Source organism: Chiloscyllium plagiosum, unplaced genomic scaffold, assembly GCF_037043375.1.
Source record: "Chiloscyllium plagiosum isolate Xiang-an unplaced genomic scaffold, Cpla_swu_hap1 HiC_scaffold_4, whole genome shotgun sequence".
NCBI lineage: Eukaryota > Metazoa > Chordata > Chondrichthyes > Orectolobiformes > Hemiscylliidae > Chiloscyllium > Chiloscyllium plagiosum.
In genome coordinates, this window is record NW_028270142.1 from 108,989,269 (window position 1) to 109,006,412 (window position 17,144).

General features: G+C 39.3%; 1 protein-coding gene across 1 annotated transcript in view; it reads left to right on the forward strand.

Moving 5' to 3' along the window:
* dhx30 (DEAH (Asp-Glu-Ala-His) box helicase 30) overlaps nt 1-17,144 on the forward strand; it is an 88,194-nt gene that overhangs the window by 45,647 nt on the left and 25,403 nt on the right. The window contains exons 12-14 of the mRNA XM_043687996.2: nt 6,762-6,968; nt 9,621-9,702; nt 10,753-10,946. Coding sequence (XP_043543931.2) covers nt 6,762-6,968; nt 9,621-9,702; nt 10,753-10,946 — 483 coding nt within the window. The remainder of the gene's footprint in view (nt 1-6,761; nt 6,969-9,620; nt 9,703-10,752; nt 10,947-17,144) is intronic.

Here is a 17,144-nt window from a genome sequence, read left to right on the forward strand (position 1 = left end):
AGGGCTTATGCCCGAAATGTCAATTCTCCTGTTCCTTGGATGCTGCCTGACCTGCTGCGCTTTTCCAGCAACACATTTTCAGTATATATCTTCTTACCCTGCTTCCTGTAAGTACTCTATTCCATTCTCCCAGTTTCTCTGTCACATCTGTTCTGATGATGCCATCTTCCTCGGGGGCCTTGAGCTTCCAGTTGGCTGCCACTTCAATACATCACCATGCTCCCATGCCAGTATTTCTGTCTCAGGCCTGCTGAAATGCGTCAGTGATGCTCAATTCAAGAAGCAACAACTATCTTCCACTTAAGGACCTTACAGCACTCAGGACTCAACATTGATTTTAATAATTTCAGAGTATGAATACCCCATCCTTGTCTGTTACCTACCACCACTAGCCTAGGTGCTACTATGAAATTTGTCACAGCCAACCCATTTGCAACTAGTCATAGTCCCCATTATCATCTATCTAGCTTTTCTTTCCTGTTCTACCATCACCCATCAACTTGTTTGCTTACCCTATTTTTCTGTCTCTGGGCTCCTGCTCCACCAATTTACTTGTTCCTTTTTCAACTTCTCCCCCACCATGTTCCACCACCTCCCTGGTCATTAGCATTGATAACACCTTTTCCTAGCTGCTTCTAGCTTTGAAGAAATATCACAGGACTCGAAGCATAAACTCTGTTTTCTCTCCACAGACGTTGCTATACTTCCCATTTCTCAAGCAGTCCAGCAAGTTATGGTTTTGTTTGTTTCAGCTTTCCAGTATCCATAGTTCTTTGTTTTACATTACCCTGCAATATGTCTCTCTCTTTGGCAATATTTAAGACTGTGTTTATCAAAATGCTGGGAAAATATATTCTGCTAACAGGATTGAAAAAACTAGGCATGTGGGAGTTCATGCATGAATAATGACACATGGGAATGATTGAGGGTTACGAAAGGAGCATACATTCCATGCACAGAGAAGTGCAGGATAAAAGTGAATGCAATGAGAGGAGGAGAGAAGTCAGAAAAAGCAGTGTGGAAGGCAGCAAGGAACTATGAATCAAATTACTGAGGAACATAATTTGAGGAAATGGTGGTTCTATCACTGAATAAATAATCCAGAGGCCCAGGTTAAAACATAGTTTCACCTCCCACCAAAATAGCTGATGGGATTTAAATTTGAGTTACAACTCTGGAAGATGAAGCTAACCCCAACTAATTCACTAACTTCCTTTAGGGGAGTAAATCTTCCATCTCTATCTGGTCTAGCTGGTTCACCACGCCTGATCTAGAGCAATATGATTGGCTTTTAACTGCCTTCAGAAATGGCCAAGCCAAGCCTTCAGCTCAAGGGCCATTAAGGATGAGCAACAGCTATTGTTCTTTCTAGCAACATCTCTATCTCATGAATATGTGAAAAAAAGTAAAATATTTTATGGATATATTAATAAATATATAAAAGATAGTTGTGATGGGAAATAGGACGAATAAAGGACAGACAGGTTAATATTCATATCACTGGAGAGTTGTAAATAAAAGCAGAAAGTGCAGGAGAAATTCAGGTCTGGGAACATTTGCGGACAGAGAAACAGAGTTAACATTTCCAAAGAAAACTCATTAACTATTTCTCTCTCCACAGATGTTCCCAGACCTGCTGAGTTTCTCCAGCACTTTTCCCCTTTATTTACAATCTCAATTTGCAGTATTTTGCTTTAACTGAATAGATATTGTATTGCAGAATCCCTACAGTGCGGAAAGAGGCCATTCATCCCGTTGAGTCCACACCGACCCTCCGAAAAGCACCCTACCCTATCCCTGTAACCCTCATTTATCTTATCTAAATCTCCTAGCCTACACATTCCTGGACACTTTCGGCAATTTAGCATGGCCAATCCATCTGCACATCTTTGGATTGTGGGAGGAAAACGAGGCACCCGGAGGAAATCCATGCAGGCATGGGGAGAATGTGCAAACTCTACACAAACAGTTGCCTAAGGCTGAATCAAATCCAAGACTAATGATTGGTGTCAGAGGACCAATGGCAGAATAAGTTTTTTGGGATGTAGTTATCACTGGCAGGATCAGCATTTGCTCCCTGTCTCTAATTCCCCTCGAAGTTATGGGCGATCTAGACCATTTCAGAGGGCAATTCAGTGTCATGTACGTTGCTCTGGTTCTAGATTCACATATAGATCAGATTACATAAGGACAGCAGATTTATGTCCCTAAAGAACGTTAGTGAACCAGACAAGTTGTTTTAGTGACAATCAACAGTGGTTGCTATTAGAACACCTTTTAATTCTGGATTTTACTGAATTCAAGTTTCACCATCTGCCACGGTTACAAAATAGGTTTCTAGCTCTTTTCAAAACAGAAAAGAGAATAGGAATTATGGATAGCTATTAAGGTTGGCAGAATATGGCAAGTGGTTTTTCCACAAGAATCAGTTGCGAGGCCATTGCTGTTTACAGTTTATATTAACAATTTGGATTTAGAATCAGAATCAGGGAGTTAATTTATTACTGTACATGATAGGTGTAAGTTTGGAAGGGGTAGAGAAACAAAACGAGCTAGTCACTGTAAAATCGCCATAGCATTTTAAAAAAAATGCCAAGCACCTGGTTTCTATTTCTAGCCTGTTAGTATTGTTAAGGGAAATTAAACTAAATCAATATTAAACCTTAGTAAGACAACACTTAGGCATGTGTTTTTCTGGTTGTCATATTATGCAAAATCATAGAATCCCTGCAGTGTGAAAACAGGTCCTTCGGCCCAACGAGTCCACACCGACCCGCTGAAGAGTAACCCATCCAGAGCCATTCCCCTACCCTATGATCCCCCCTGACTAATGCACCTAGCCTACACATCCATGAATACTATGGGCAATTTAGCATGGCCAATTCACCTCACCTGTTCGTCTTTGGATTGATGTGGTTGGCATGGACGGGTTAGACCGAAGGGTCTGTTTCCGTGCTTTTTGAGTCTGTTTCTTCTGAAATAAAGGAAGACTGAGGAATGACTGGATGAAGGACTTTACAGTTCTGGTAGATTTTAATGGTGTGGTTAGAGAGAGAATGTTTCCCAATATGAGGAGAATGGCCCTTAACTAAAGATAGGCTCTGGGTTTCAGAGGAATGGCAATCTCCACTCCATCATCTTTTATTACGAAAGAAGAAAGATCTGCATTTCTGAGAGAATGTTCCACTCAGGGCTCCCTCAAAAATGTGGAGCTATAACTTTCATTCTGAAAGTTCTTTTGTAGTGCGGAACTATCAGAGGAAGGCAAATCACACTCCTTTTTTGTAACAGTTGACTGCCATATTCTGAAATTTAAAGGTCCAGACATCTTCTTTAACAGCTGCTGTCAAAGGGTAAGTATATAGAAAACGTATATGATGTTAGGGTTCCAGAAAGGTGAAGTATCAGGATGGTAGGGTGCTGGGAGGCCAGGGGGGTAGGGTACCAGGTTGTAGGCTGCCAAATGGGAAGAAGATTTGCCAGAGTACAAATTGGCAATGGATCCAGGATCTTAATAGGTTTGCAGGCATAGGAGAATTGCACAGCAGAAATTTCAGTTTCCCAAACAATTCTTTTAGAGTTTGGGCATTGTCTAACCAGTGGAAAATCCAGGCCATTATATCCATTAGGGGATTCAGATGACACGTTTCAGCATCGGAATGATAAGTATGGAAATTAGTACCAATTGGTTGGAGCAAGAAGAGAAACAAAATTGAAGACAAAGTTCATAATGCATTTGAGATGGGATGGGGAGAACATAGTTATGATGTAAATAATATAAAGACTACTTTTTATTTTGTGTACTTTTAACTGTGGACTGAAATGGTAAGAAGACTGTTTTAAGAACCAAGGATTGTAGAATGTATTATTACACTTTTACAAAAAAATTATTGTTACTTTTGTAAGTGTTGTTTCTACTGCTGTTTTCTTTTTTCAAGCAATCGAGAAGGTCAGTTGTAGATGAGCTAGATCAAAAATAAGATTCAGTTGGCAATAAGTAGCTGATTGGTCTATGGAATGTTGGCCAGTTGTCGAAGGCAAAAAGCCTTTCTCAATCAATAGCTATGTGTTTGGCTGTTAAGACTGAAACAACTTGTGGATATGAATCTTCCATCAGAAGCCATGGGATTTCTGAATAGGCAAGAGTAGCTCTTTATCCTGCAAGCCTCAAGAAACCCAGTTTATTTCCCTATATCAGTTGCTGTGAGCCGTGGCTTTTAACCAACATGGCAGTGACTTTATAAATGTGAACCAGCTGTTTTGTGTGTCCTAAAATGCCTTTTTTTCATCAGTCTATGTCAGTGTGTATGTAGATGTTTTATATAGGATAACTTTTAATTAGAAGAGTTATGTTTTTACAGTTCATACTTGGGTAGCTATAGCTAGAATCTATTTACATGTAATAAATAGTAGTTCTTAAGTTCAGAAACCTGGTCCATGTTTTCTGTCAACCTGGGTCTAAAAGATTGGTAAATTTGAGAATTTTGCGTACATTGGTGAAATTTTTACCTTTTTAGGATGGCTTTCAGAATGGTGGGGATTGGTTCCCAGTGTGCTGTCCCATCGAAGTGTAACAATATAGAAAAAGAACTATAGAGAAAAGGTGATGGAGGTTCAAGTGGAGCATAAATACTGACATTGTGGCCTAATGGCCTGTTACTATGCTGTTTATCATATCCTATTGCAAATAGTTGGAACAGAAACCCTGTGTGCAAATTCTGATGCATTTGTAGCCATAGGCACAATCATGGAATACTGCAGCATAATAGGTAGTCATTTAGCCCAATATGTCTGAAATAGCTCTTTGAAAGCAATATCTGACTAGATCCATTTCCATTTTCTCCATTGCCCTGTAAACCTTTCCAATTTAAGTATGTGGTGAATTTAACAAGTAATTGGTGATTGATAGTTAACTGCAAGGCTTTGCTTAATGTTTAAACCAGGGAGGTAGATCTTGATTGGTCAGGGCCCTGAGAAATTAACCAGTGAATGACTATCACCTATTTTATTGAGTTGAAAAATATACAATATGCATTCTTATTCATTCTATCCACAAAGAATAGGTTCGTGTTTTTTAAATATCTACCAGTGTCGGGTGTCAAAACTACTCTGATTAAACCTTAATTTGAAATTTCAGGGCTGATTGAAGAAAGGGGTTTGAAATGATTAAAATATTCAGTAGTTATTTCAGATGGGAAACCAGAGCAAGACAGTATAAAGCATTTGAGGTAGGCCATTTATGAGTGAAATTAAATTGTACAGATCAACCATAATCAAATTTCTGACAAGCAAGTTTCAAAAGTTTTGAAAAATACAAAGATCCAGCTTGAAAGCACATCATTAAACTTCTGTACTAAAAGAACAGTAGATTGTACAAAAGTCTGAACAACAATCTACTGTTCTTTTAGTACAGAGGTTTAATGATATGCTTTGAAGCTGGATCTATGTATTTTTAAGACTGATGTGGAGCCCCAGTCTCAATGTTGTCGTACACTCACTCAATGTAATTCTGGCAACCTTGCATCTTGAGGCGATTCACTCATCAATTCTGTTGTCTGGTGTTGCTCAGGAGCCCCGCTTTGGCATGGCAGTTTCTAAAACGTTTACTGCAGTTGAAGGCTGAAGAAGTATAGGATCATGGCTTGTTTTCTTTGGTCATTTTAGCCAGCTCTGCTTTCTTTCCTTAACTCTTCTGATGTCCTTCTAAATAATCAGAACTGGCCATTGGTGACTGTCTCCCAGTTGTCTGTGTTAAACTCTGCAACTTTTGTGTTTCCCTGGAATGTATCCTTATATTATGGTCCAGTGGCCATTTCACTGTAAAGAGGTAATTGAGATATGAGTGAAATCCATCCATTGAACTTGGCTGAGCTGTCACTGTCATTATTTTTCTTACTAATTAGCACATACAGGCTTATCAGTATTGCAGTATTCTTCCATGGTCTAGTAACAAAGTAAACTATCCTTTTGAAATCCATCTTCGAGAATTCCTTAGCCACACAACAGTGGGCGCTTGATGACCAGGTCAAAACCATAGCAAAATGAATGACAATTTGGTGCATTTGTGCAAGTATGCTGTTTAAGGGAGCACTTTTCAAACTCAATCAATACAATGGAGGGTTTTCATGCTTTGAAGGCAGGTGGTCTTCTCAATGACTGTGGAATGGTGATTCCTTCTGACACTGTTATGGGCAGATGCAGTTGACAAGTAGATTGGCGGGCCTGAGGTCAAGTAAGTTTTTCCCTTTTAGTTGAGGGTCATGTCCTGTGTTACCATACAACTGTGGAGAAGGATGCAACTGACTCCTGCAAACTCTCCTATATGTTGCAACGTTTTCACATGCTCAAAAGTTGTTACGTTTCTCTCTTACCCTTGTTCTGATGAAAGATCTAAAATGGTAATGGTGTTTCTGCAGAGAGTCTGCCTGATATGTTGAGTATTCCCAAATATTTTGATTTTTATTTAAGATTTTCAGTACCCATGTTATCTTGCTTATGTTGTTTGTGATCCAGTCAGATCTAACAGTGGGTAGTTAAATAATTTTTCTGCACGATCTGCTGCAGGTTGCAGTCCCTTATGGGAGTCGAGATGAGGGTTGTACTGGGGGAACAGACAGCATGAGAGAGAGAGAGAGCGCGCATTGATTTTAATGAGAACTGGCATAAAAGGTGGCAGTGAGGACAATGTAAGAATTTTAAAGCTTTGTAAATCTCAGAACAAGTTAATGCTGGGTAGTAGAGCTTATTTCTCTGTGTTGCAGGTTTCATGTCTCAATACTGTTTGGATTTCCAAATCGAATGTGAAGCAGCGGCGTGGGCGAGCGGGCCGCTGCCAGCCAGGTACAGCCTACCATCTGTTCAGCAAAGAGAGGTTGGAGAAAATGGATGACTTTCCAATCCCAGAAATCATGCGCACTCCTCTGGAGAACATCGTGGTGCAGTCCAAAGTCCACGTTCCTGACATTACGGTTTGTGGTGGTTCACTACTTTTTGGGATTCCTTTCATCTTCCTTCTATAGGATTACAGCTGTGAAAGAAGGCCATTAACCTACAGTTGATTCAGCTATAATGTAGTATTTCCACTCCTGTGCAACGCCGCATTATAAGAAAATCGCGTAATAGCAGCACCATTTATACTATTGGAATCCCGTTATAACCGATACGATCTTTAAAAGTTTATGATATAGAAACAGTATCCCCAATTCATCAATCGTGTTATAGCAAATTCACATTAACAAAGCATGCATTATAATAGAATGGCCTGTATTTGTCCATGTTGATTCAATTAAACTAAGTGCTAGAGAAACTGAGCAAGTCCAGCTGCATCGGCTGACTCTCAGTTCCCTCGCTTAATCTAACCTGTTTTCTTCCCATCCCCATCCACTTCACTATGTTTTTCTTTTTTCTTTAACAAATATTTATCAATTTTCTAAGTTATTTTTGGTTTTTCTTCCTGGCTGGGCCTTTTCATGTCTTGACCTTCTCTGTGACCAAAAAAAAAGCATAAACCTTTCTTTGTACATGCAACTGAACTGTTTCTTTCTGGTTTGATCTCTGTAAATCTCCGTAGGCTGTTTCAAATCAATTGTGCTCTTGAAAGGCATTGGCCGAGTTTTTCCTCCTTGTGTTTATTCTATTAATTCAGGGTCTAGTTTTTGACTCACCTGTTACAAAATATTTTGGGACATTTTTCTGCAGTAACATTTACAATGGACAGGAAAAGTCTGGCTCCTGCAATGAACCTATCTCTTGTTATGGTGTTACATCCTAAAATTTAGACAGTTGAGGGATAAGTTTTTGAGGTCTTTAAATTGAGGATGTTGGTGAAGTAGATGCAACAGAACTATTTCCTCTTGTTCATTGTTTAAGTAAGTACTGAACCCCATTCATGAGTAAAATTAGGAAGCACCTTTTCACCTGAAGACTCATGGAAATCTGAACACTATTCCAAAAGGCTGTTAGTGCTTGGACATCTGAGATTTTTAGAATTAAAATCAAAGGAATTTTGTTAAGTAAGTGGACATTGAGCAATTGGTGGTAAATGGATCTGTGTCCCAGATCAGGTATGATTTAATTAAATAAAAGATATGTTATAATGCTGTGAAGGGCTCATTCCTGTTCTTGTGTCTGTAAATTATGACCCACCCACACTACTTGGCACACCTTTTCCTTCGAGGAGCTTAAACCCCAAGCTTAAAAAAAGTTAGGCCAATTTGGGACATTTGCATTCATCAGACCTTAAAAGGTATCCAAATAACTGGAGACATACCCAGGTTTCATTTATCGCATATAAAATGAATTTCTCTTGGTCACATTCAATTTCTCATCCCATCTCCTTTGAATACCTATTGTGAATTTGCTGACACTGTTTGTATTGCCAATTCATTACAGAAGTTGACAGTTGTGCGATATAGTACCTTGCACTTAGTTCAATAGTTGATTAAGTTATATCTGTCTCTCTGGAACTCTCTAATCTATCTAGCATGACTACTCGTGAAAACATTTTATTACCTAAGAAAATTCAACAGAATATCACAAATGTCACTGCTTTTCCACAGTAAAAAGTCCCAACTTGTTCGGGCTATTCAGAAAACTGAATGCCAATGGCTCTTGATTACGTATTTTCTAGGGCCTCTGCATAATTCACCATTGGAGGGGGCCATATCTCCCCTATGCAAAGCAAAAATGAGAAGGTTTTTTTTAATTACAGAAAGTTCTTTAAGACATTAAAATACTCACCTAGAAACAGTGGTAGCAAAATCAATAATAACTTAGGAAATAGGTAAATATTGGTAAAAGGAAAATTAAAACATGGGGAAGAGGTTGACAGTTAGAAGAGAATAAGGAGATTAGACAAGAGATGAAACCCAAAAAGAATCTGCAAAGTACTTTCCCACCCCTCTTCTGTTCCGAAGACTGACCTTGGACTGACAATGTTAACCCTGTTTGTCTCTCTCAACCAAGAACATCTGCAGGAACCAACACTTGAATTTATGTTTCTCATTTAAATCCGATGATGATCTTGGAAGATATCATGGTGATTTTTCAGTCCATAGCATAGAGTGCTAAACTTGAGTTTTGCTGCCGCAGTGCTCCCATTCTCATCTAGGTTGGTTGTTTCAGTGTGGTCCACTAATCCTGTGTATAGCTGTATGGTGAAATAATTTTTACCAGTATCTCCCACCTCTGAATCAGAAGGTTCCAACTTCACATCCTGGTGTAGCACTTGAGCAAAACAGCCATGTCTGACACTGCAGTGCTGCGCTGTCATGAGATGTTAAACCGAGCCTTGTCTGCAGGCTCAAGTGGACATCTCGGAATCCATGACACTATTTCAGAAAAGGTGTATGGGCGTTACCTCTATAATGTCACAAAAAGTAATTGTCTAGCCATTAACACATTAGTGTTTGTGGAAATTGACTTCTGTATTTCCTGCATTGTAACAGTGACTAAACTTCAAAAAATGCTTCATTGGCTGTAAGGTACTTTGGGAATGTCTGGTGTTTTGAAAAGTACTGAATAAATGCAAGTATTTTTATCTACGTGAGGAAATGTAAATGGAGTCTTAATTTTTTTTTCCAATTTGGTCTCTTTCCCACGCACCCGCTTTAATTTTTCAGGCTTCAGATTTTCTGTCAAAAGCAATGACTAGTCCAAATCCTAAAGCTGTCAATGAGGCTGTGCGGGTACTACAGGAGATAGGTGAGTGCAAGAAGTCTGGAAATTTGCCACTGAGGAAGGGTGCTGCAAAACATGTTCAAACATGTCTGGGAAAGAACTTGCATAATTAGGCCTCTACATTAATCCTTAATAGCACAGAAGACTTAATGAAATGTTAAGTCATACTGACCAGGAGCTTTGCAGATTTACTTTCCATCCTGCGCTGAGTTGGTTTTATTAATGTTGATCAGGGTTCCCACTAAAAATGTGACCCCTGTGCAGTTTTGTGCAGTACTGGATAGGATATAGCCATGCTTTCTCAACCCATTTCAGGGATCATTGAGCCTTTTACCATGAAGAATGAGAGATTCTGCTTGTCTTGGCTGTGCTAATGGAAGTTGAGGATTGTACTAGAATTGGTCTCAGTATCAAGAGGAATCCCATCTGTAAAATAAAATCAGTTGAGCTCATTCATGACTTTTTAAAATAAAATTCTCCTCGCAGTGTATTAGTTAAAACATTGCCACTGCCAAGTCAGTGTGTTGCCCCTAAAATACAGGTCTTTCTCCTTCAGTATCACAACATGCTTGGAGTGGATTTTGTGATTGTTGTTTTCAACTACAAATTAATTCAAAAGGAATATTTTTATTAAGTGAGTGAGTAAGTGCAGTTTCATTTCTAAGCTATGCTGAACTAAAGGACCAAATTTTGATCTCTGGTCTATCCTGAGTCTGGATCTTTGCCAGAGTTGAGGTACTGAAATTGACATCAATGAAGTGACAATGAGGCTTTCAAGAGGATTTGAATGTCGGGGGAGTACAAGTTTGTTTGGAAATTTCTCTCACATTGTAAGGTCTAGTAAGGCAAAGTTACATGTATGAGTGAAACTTGAGGCAATTAAGCTTTGTTTCAGTCAGTATGTTTCACAATAGAGAGCAGAGAAATTCTTGATTCTAATGCTGCAGATGTAAGAAGCATTAATTATTATCATCAGATCCAACACACTTCAGTAATATATGATGTTAGTAGTATTACTAAAAGAAATGCATGAGGTAAATTCAACAGTATATCTCCCTTCCTGTCTTACTGCAGGGGTACTTGATGAATATGAATCTCTCACTTCCCTCGGACAGCGCCTGGCCCACATCTCCACAGACCCCAGGCTGGCAAAGGCGATCGTCATGGCCTCCATTTTCCGCTGTCTGTCCCCCGTGTTAACAGTTGTTGCATGTCTGACTCGAGATCCATTTGTGAACAGTTTGCTGAACAGGTCTGAAGTTATGAAGGTAGGAAAAGAGATCAAATGATGATGCAAATGTATCTGAGCGTATCTTTTATTATTTTCTTGTTATTGTGATGTGGAATGTAGCATATCATTGTATTTCCTTGATTGTGATGGTGTATAGGTATGAGCTAATGTTAGAGGTACTGGGGGAGCTGATGAAGGAATAATGTTTTTTTCACTGTTTTTGATCTCCATTGTTTTATATGCCCCACCTTTCATTTATCATGGCTAATTCAGCTAGCCTATCATCCCTGGACACTGCAGACAATTTAGCAAGGCCAGTCCATCTAACCTGCTCATCTTTGGATCATGGGAGGAAACTAGAGGATCCAGCAGAAACATGCTAAGACACGGGGAGAATGTGCAAACTCCACACAGACAGTGGCCCAAGCTAGTATTGAATCTGGGTCCTTGGCACTGTGAAGCAGCGGTGCTAACCACTGAGCCATTATGCCACCCACTCCTCACCTCTTTTATGGCCCTCTTTAATTAAAAAAAACTTTCTCTATGCCCAAGCTCCGCCATTCAATGAAATCATTGCTGATCTGATAATCCTCACCTCCACTTTCCTGCCTTTTCCTCCATGGTTATTGATTCTGTTGCTGATTAAAAATTTATCTGTGTTAACAATGATCCAGCCACTACAGCCCTCTCTAATAAAGAATTCCACATATTCACTACCTCCAAGAGAAGAAATTCCTCATCTTTTTCTTAAATGGATAATGCCTTATTCTAAGATTATGCCCTCTGTACCTAGATTCTTCCACAAGAGGAAACGATATTTCCGCAACTACTCTCTCATACCACCATCTAAGAATTTTTTCAATAAGGTTGGCTCTCATTATTTTAAACTCCAATGAGTACAGCCTCAACCTGTACTAATAAGAAAATCCCTCCATCCCTGGGGTCAACATAGTGAAACTTCTCTGGACTGCCTCGAATGTCAGTACATCTTGTCTTAGGTAAGGAGACTAAAACTGTGCAGAGTAGTCTTGGTGTGGTTTAATTAATTCTCTGTATAGTTTTGGCAAGGTTTTCCTATTTTTATACTTCATTCACTTTGAACTAAACACCAACATTCCATCTGCCTTTCCTGTTATCTCTTGAATTTAGATGTAAGCTTTTGCGATTTACATATGACTTCTCCAAATCCCCCTGTGCAGTATCTTTCTTCAGTCTCTCTCCATTTAAATATATTTAACTTTTCTAATCTTGCTCACATTTACTCACATATGTTCCATCTGCCTGGTTTATGACCACTCACTTAATTTGTCTATACCCGCCTTTGTCAACCTTACCACTTGCATCCCACCAATTTTTGTGTCATTGCAAACTTGGCTACAGGATATTCACTTCCTTCACCCAGTCAAGTATTTATTCTAACACTGTTGTAAACCAAAGTGGAAATAAACCCAGTTTTTTCAACCTTTCCTCATAAGATAGCCCACTTATTGTAGGTATTAATCAAGTAATCTTGTGTTAACCTCATGCTAATCTCCTTTCTGTCTTAGGCCTGCAGTGGTCCAGTGGAGCTCAATGCAAGCTGGAAAAATAGCATCTAATTTTCTCCTTAGGCACTTTATAGTTTCAGGACTCAACATTAAGCTCAGGAACTTCTGAGTTTGACTGCACTCCATTATTTGGTTCCTGTTCTCCCCCCACCCCACTGATTTTACATGGGGTTACTTTCAGCAAAACCAATTTATTTTCAATTATTCAAACCTTCAGCATCAACTTTTGTAATAGTATCTATTCTCCACTAACATTAGCACTCCTTATGTCTTTTGCTCTGGATGTGTTTACTATTTGTTTTGTTTGTTCCTCCTCCCCATTCATCAATAGTATAAAAACCATTATTTTCTAGCCCTGTTCCATTTTGACAAAGTTATATCAGACTTCATGTTAACTTTGTTCTTCTCCCCTCTGTTACTGCCAGACTTGCTCAATTTCTTCAGTAGTTTGTTTTTATTTCAGATTTCAAGCATCCACAGTACTTGAATATAAAAACAATCAAGTAAACCTCCTTTAAACAGCCTTCAGTGCACACAACACACACAATATTGGTGTATGTTTATGTGTGAGGTGTACACATATGTTTATGCTTATGGTATATGTGTGTATTTGTGCATTTGGTTTCTGTGTGTAAGTCTGAGGGTATTCCCACTAACTCATCAGACTCAATTTTTCATGTCATAGCACTGCAGAACTCCTTCAACCTGAGATTCACTGAGTTGTCATTCCAGGAGTAGTCAACTCTATCCAGAAATTCATAACATCTGGACCTGTGGTAGTAGTTAAGAAATTAAGTCGGACTCCAATTTCAGTTTGTACAATGAAACCAGGATACGCTCTCCGCTAACTCTGTTTACTAATACTTTATCTTTCATTGAACTCTCTGGAAAGAAATTAAATCTTCCTTCAGCAAAAGAGTTTGAGTGACTCCTGTATACTTTAATATAGTTAGGGGTTTAGCTGCATTGTTTTAAAACAAATTGAGAGATGTTCCTTGTAGTATTTGCCTCTGATTTCCCAGATGTGGTTAAAGCTTTAATTTGATCAATTATATTTTCCTGTTGAGGTCCCTTTTCAGACTCTGTTATGAACCACAATAAGTCCCATTGACTTCCCTTGAAACTTAAAGCATTCGAAACAAAGATGCCTTACTTTATTACAGTGGAAAAACTTAGACCTTTGATTTTCACTTTCCTTTCTCTGCTCTGGCTACTGCCTTTCAATCTCCCATACTGCATCCTTTTTTTGGGTGTGATGGGATAAAGGTTTAATTTTATGGATCAGCTTATAATTGTCAGCCTTTACTATTGTGTGTCTGGCAGTTGCAACCCTCTGATCTTCAACAAGGCTTTTTATTTCAAAATATAAGTTTTTAAATTCTCCTAAGTGAATGATCGGCTTGAGAAGAGGGTGTTGGGTTGGGCTATCATTAGCATGGAAATGCACCAAGAACAGTTAATTGTCAATTTTAATTCTCATAAAAGGCTAATAGATTCTGATTGATCATGGTGTTGTAATGGGGATGCAACAGAGGTTGGCAATTTCAGTGATCCTTTTTTAATTGAAAAGAGTTAATTTATGGATGAATTCATTTTGTCTACGTAAAATAGAGTCCTGTGTGTCGAGATATGTGGTTTCTAGCCTATGCAAATTTATCACACTGCAAACCCAAGTGAGAGTTTATGAAACTGCTTTCTGACAACCAACCAGTTATTACCCCATATAACAGCGATCCTACTTTGCATAATTGCTTAATATGCGGAACCTTGACGAATATCTTCTGCAAATGTAAGTTCAGAATGTCAACATGCTTCCACAGTGCATGTTACTCATAGAAACCAGGAGCAAGAGTAGGCCATTCAGCTCTGTGAGCCTGTTCCGCCATTCAGTATGATCGTAGCTGATTCTGTATCTCAGTATCATATTGTGTTTCCTTCCCATACTCCTTGAATACCTTTAAAATCTAAAAAAAATTTGTCTATCTCTTGAATATATTCAGTAACCTATCCTCCACAACCATCTGTGGTTAAGAATTCCACAGGTTCACTACTCTTTGAATAAATAGGTTTTTCTTCATCGCTGTGTCCCACGGTTCTCGACTCCCCAACCAGAGAAAATGTCCCTGTATCAGTTCTGAAGAAGGGTTACTGGACTTATAGAGTCATAGAGATGTACAGCATGGAAACAGATCCTTCAGTCCAACCTGTCCATGCCGACCAGATATCCCAACCCAATCTAGTCCCACCTGCCAGCACCCGGCCCATATCCCTCCAAACCCTTCCTATTCATATACCCATCCAAATGCCTCTTAAATGTTGCAATTGTTCCAGCCTCCACCACATCGTCTGGCAGCTCATTCCATACACGTACCACCCTCTGCGTGAAAATATTGCCCCTTAGGTCTCTTTTATATCTTTCCCCACACACCCTAAACCTCTGCCCTCTAGTTCTGGACTCCCCGACCCCAGGGAAAAGACTTTGTCTATTTATCCTATCCATGCCCCTCATAATTTTGTAAACCTCTATAAGGTCATCCCTCAGCCTCCGATGCTCCAGGGAAAACAGCCCCAGCCTATTCAGCCTCTCCCTGTAGCTCAGATCCTCCAACCCTGGCAACATCCTTGTAAATCTTTTCTGAACCCTTTCAAGTTTCACAACATCTTTCCGATAGGAAGGAGACCAGAATTGCACGCAGTATTCCAACAGTGGCCTAACCAATGTCCTGTACAGCCGCAACATGACCTCCCAACTCCTGTACTCAATACTCTGACCAATAAAGGAAAAGCATACCAAACGTCGCCTTCACTATCCTATCTACCTGCGACTCTACTTTCAAGGAGCTATGAACCTGCACTCCAAGGTCTCTTTGTTCAGCAACACTCCCTAGGACCTTACCATTAAGTGTATAAGTCCTGCTAAGATTTGTTTTCCCAAAATGCAGCACCTCACATTTATTTGAATTAAACTCCATCTGCTACTTCTCAGCCCATTGGCCCATCTGGTCCAGATCCTGTTGTAATCTGAGGTAACCCTCTTCGCTGTCCACTACACCTCCAATTTTGGTGTCATCTGCAAACTTATTAACTTGAAATGCTAACTCTGCTTTCTGTCCACAGATGCTGCCAGATCTGCTGACTTTCTCCAGCAATTTCTGTTTTTAGCTCCCTGCATCTAGTCGGCCCAGTCGTTAGAATTTTATGTTTCAACCAGATCTCCTCCCATCCTTCTGAACTCTCATGAATACAAACCCCCAGTCAAACCAAATTGTTATTCATAGGATAGCCCTGCATCCTAGTATCAGCCTAGTGAACCTCTGCTGTGCTCCATTGATAAGTATATCCTTTCTCGGGTAGGGAGAACAAAACTGCACACAATACACAGGTAAAGTCTCATCAGAGCCCTTTATAATTGCAGTGAGGTATCTCTACTTCTGGGCTCAAATCCTCTTGCAACAAAGTGCAGTAACTCTTGGTTGTTTGCTGCACCTACCTGTTGATTTTCATTGACTGTTGCACAAGGGCATACAGATCTTTTTTTACATTCATATTATCCGATATAGCACCAGTTACATAATACTCTTACTTTCAGTTTTTTACACCAAAATGTATAACTTTGGGTTGAATGCTTCAAAGAATTCCAGTAAATTAATTAAGCAGAATTTCCTCGTGACCTGAGTTCCTCCAGTGCTCAGTTATAAACTCCTCAGCTCTTCCACGGCCAACATCATGCTCACTCGCCTATAGTTTCCTGCTTTCTGCTTTCTTCCTTTCTCAAATGGAGGGGTTGTATTTGCTATTTACCAGTCTAATGAAACTTATCCTAAATCTAATGATTTTTCAAAGATTAATACCAACACATTTACCATCTCATTAGCCACCTCTTTTTAAGACCCTAGGATGAAATCCATCTGGATCTAGAGACTTGGCTTAACCTGCAGGTCCATCGGACTACTCAGTGTTACTTCCCTAGTGATTATAATTTCACTAAGTTCCACTCTACATTCAACCTCCAAATTTACATTTTTATTGGGATATTTTTGCATCCTCTGTCATGAAGAAAGAAGAAAACTACTTATTGATTACGCCCGTCATTTCTTTATCATTAACTATTAACTCCCATTCTCACTTTACTTCCCCTTTTCCTTTTTAGGAAAACTTTGGCTATCTGTTTTTTCATTTCTAGCCAGCTTTCCAACATACTCTAAGTTATTAGTCCTGATTAACCTTTGAGTTATTCTCTGCCTTTTCTTGTATTATGACCTGTCATTTGTCCTGCCTGTTACCTTTGCGCAATTGTATGCTTTTTCCTCAACTTTGATCTTCTCATTAACTACTTTAGTTAACTACGGATGGAGAGTCCACCCCTTGGAGCTTTTATTTATAGTAGGAATGTGCTTATTCTCAGTATTTGGAAATAGCCCAGTCTGTCACTGCTTGTCCACTGATCTACCTGTTAGTTTAACATCCCAGTTCATTTCAGCTGGTTCAGCTTTTATAGCCACACAGTTTCCCTTTTCTAAATTTTAAATGCTAGCCTTTATCTCTCTCTTCTCCCCTTCAAACCAGATATAAAATGCAATCATACTGTAATCTCTGCTACCTTTCCTCTGAATCGTTAATCCTGTTGTTTTCTACAATACAGGTCACTCTACTATAACATGCGTTTCATTAACTGAAACTGTATCACG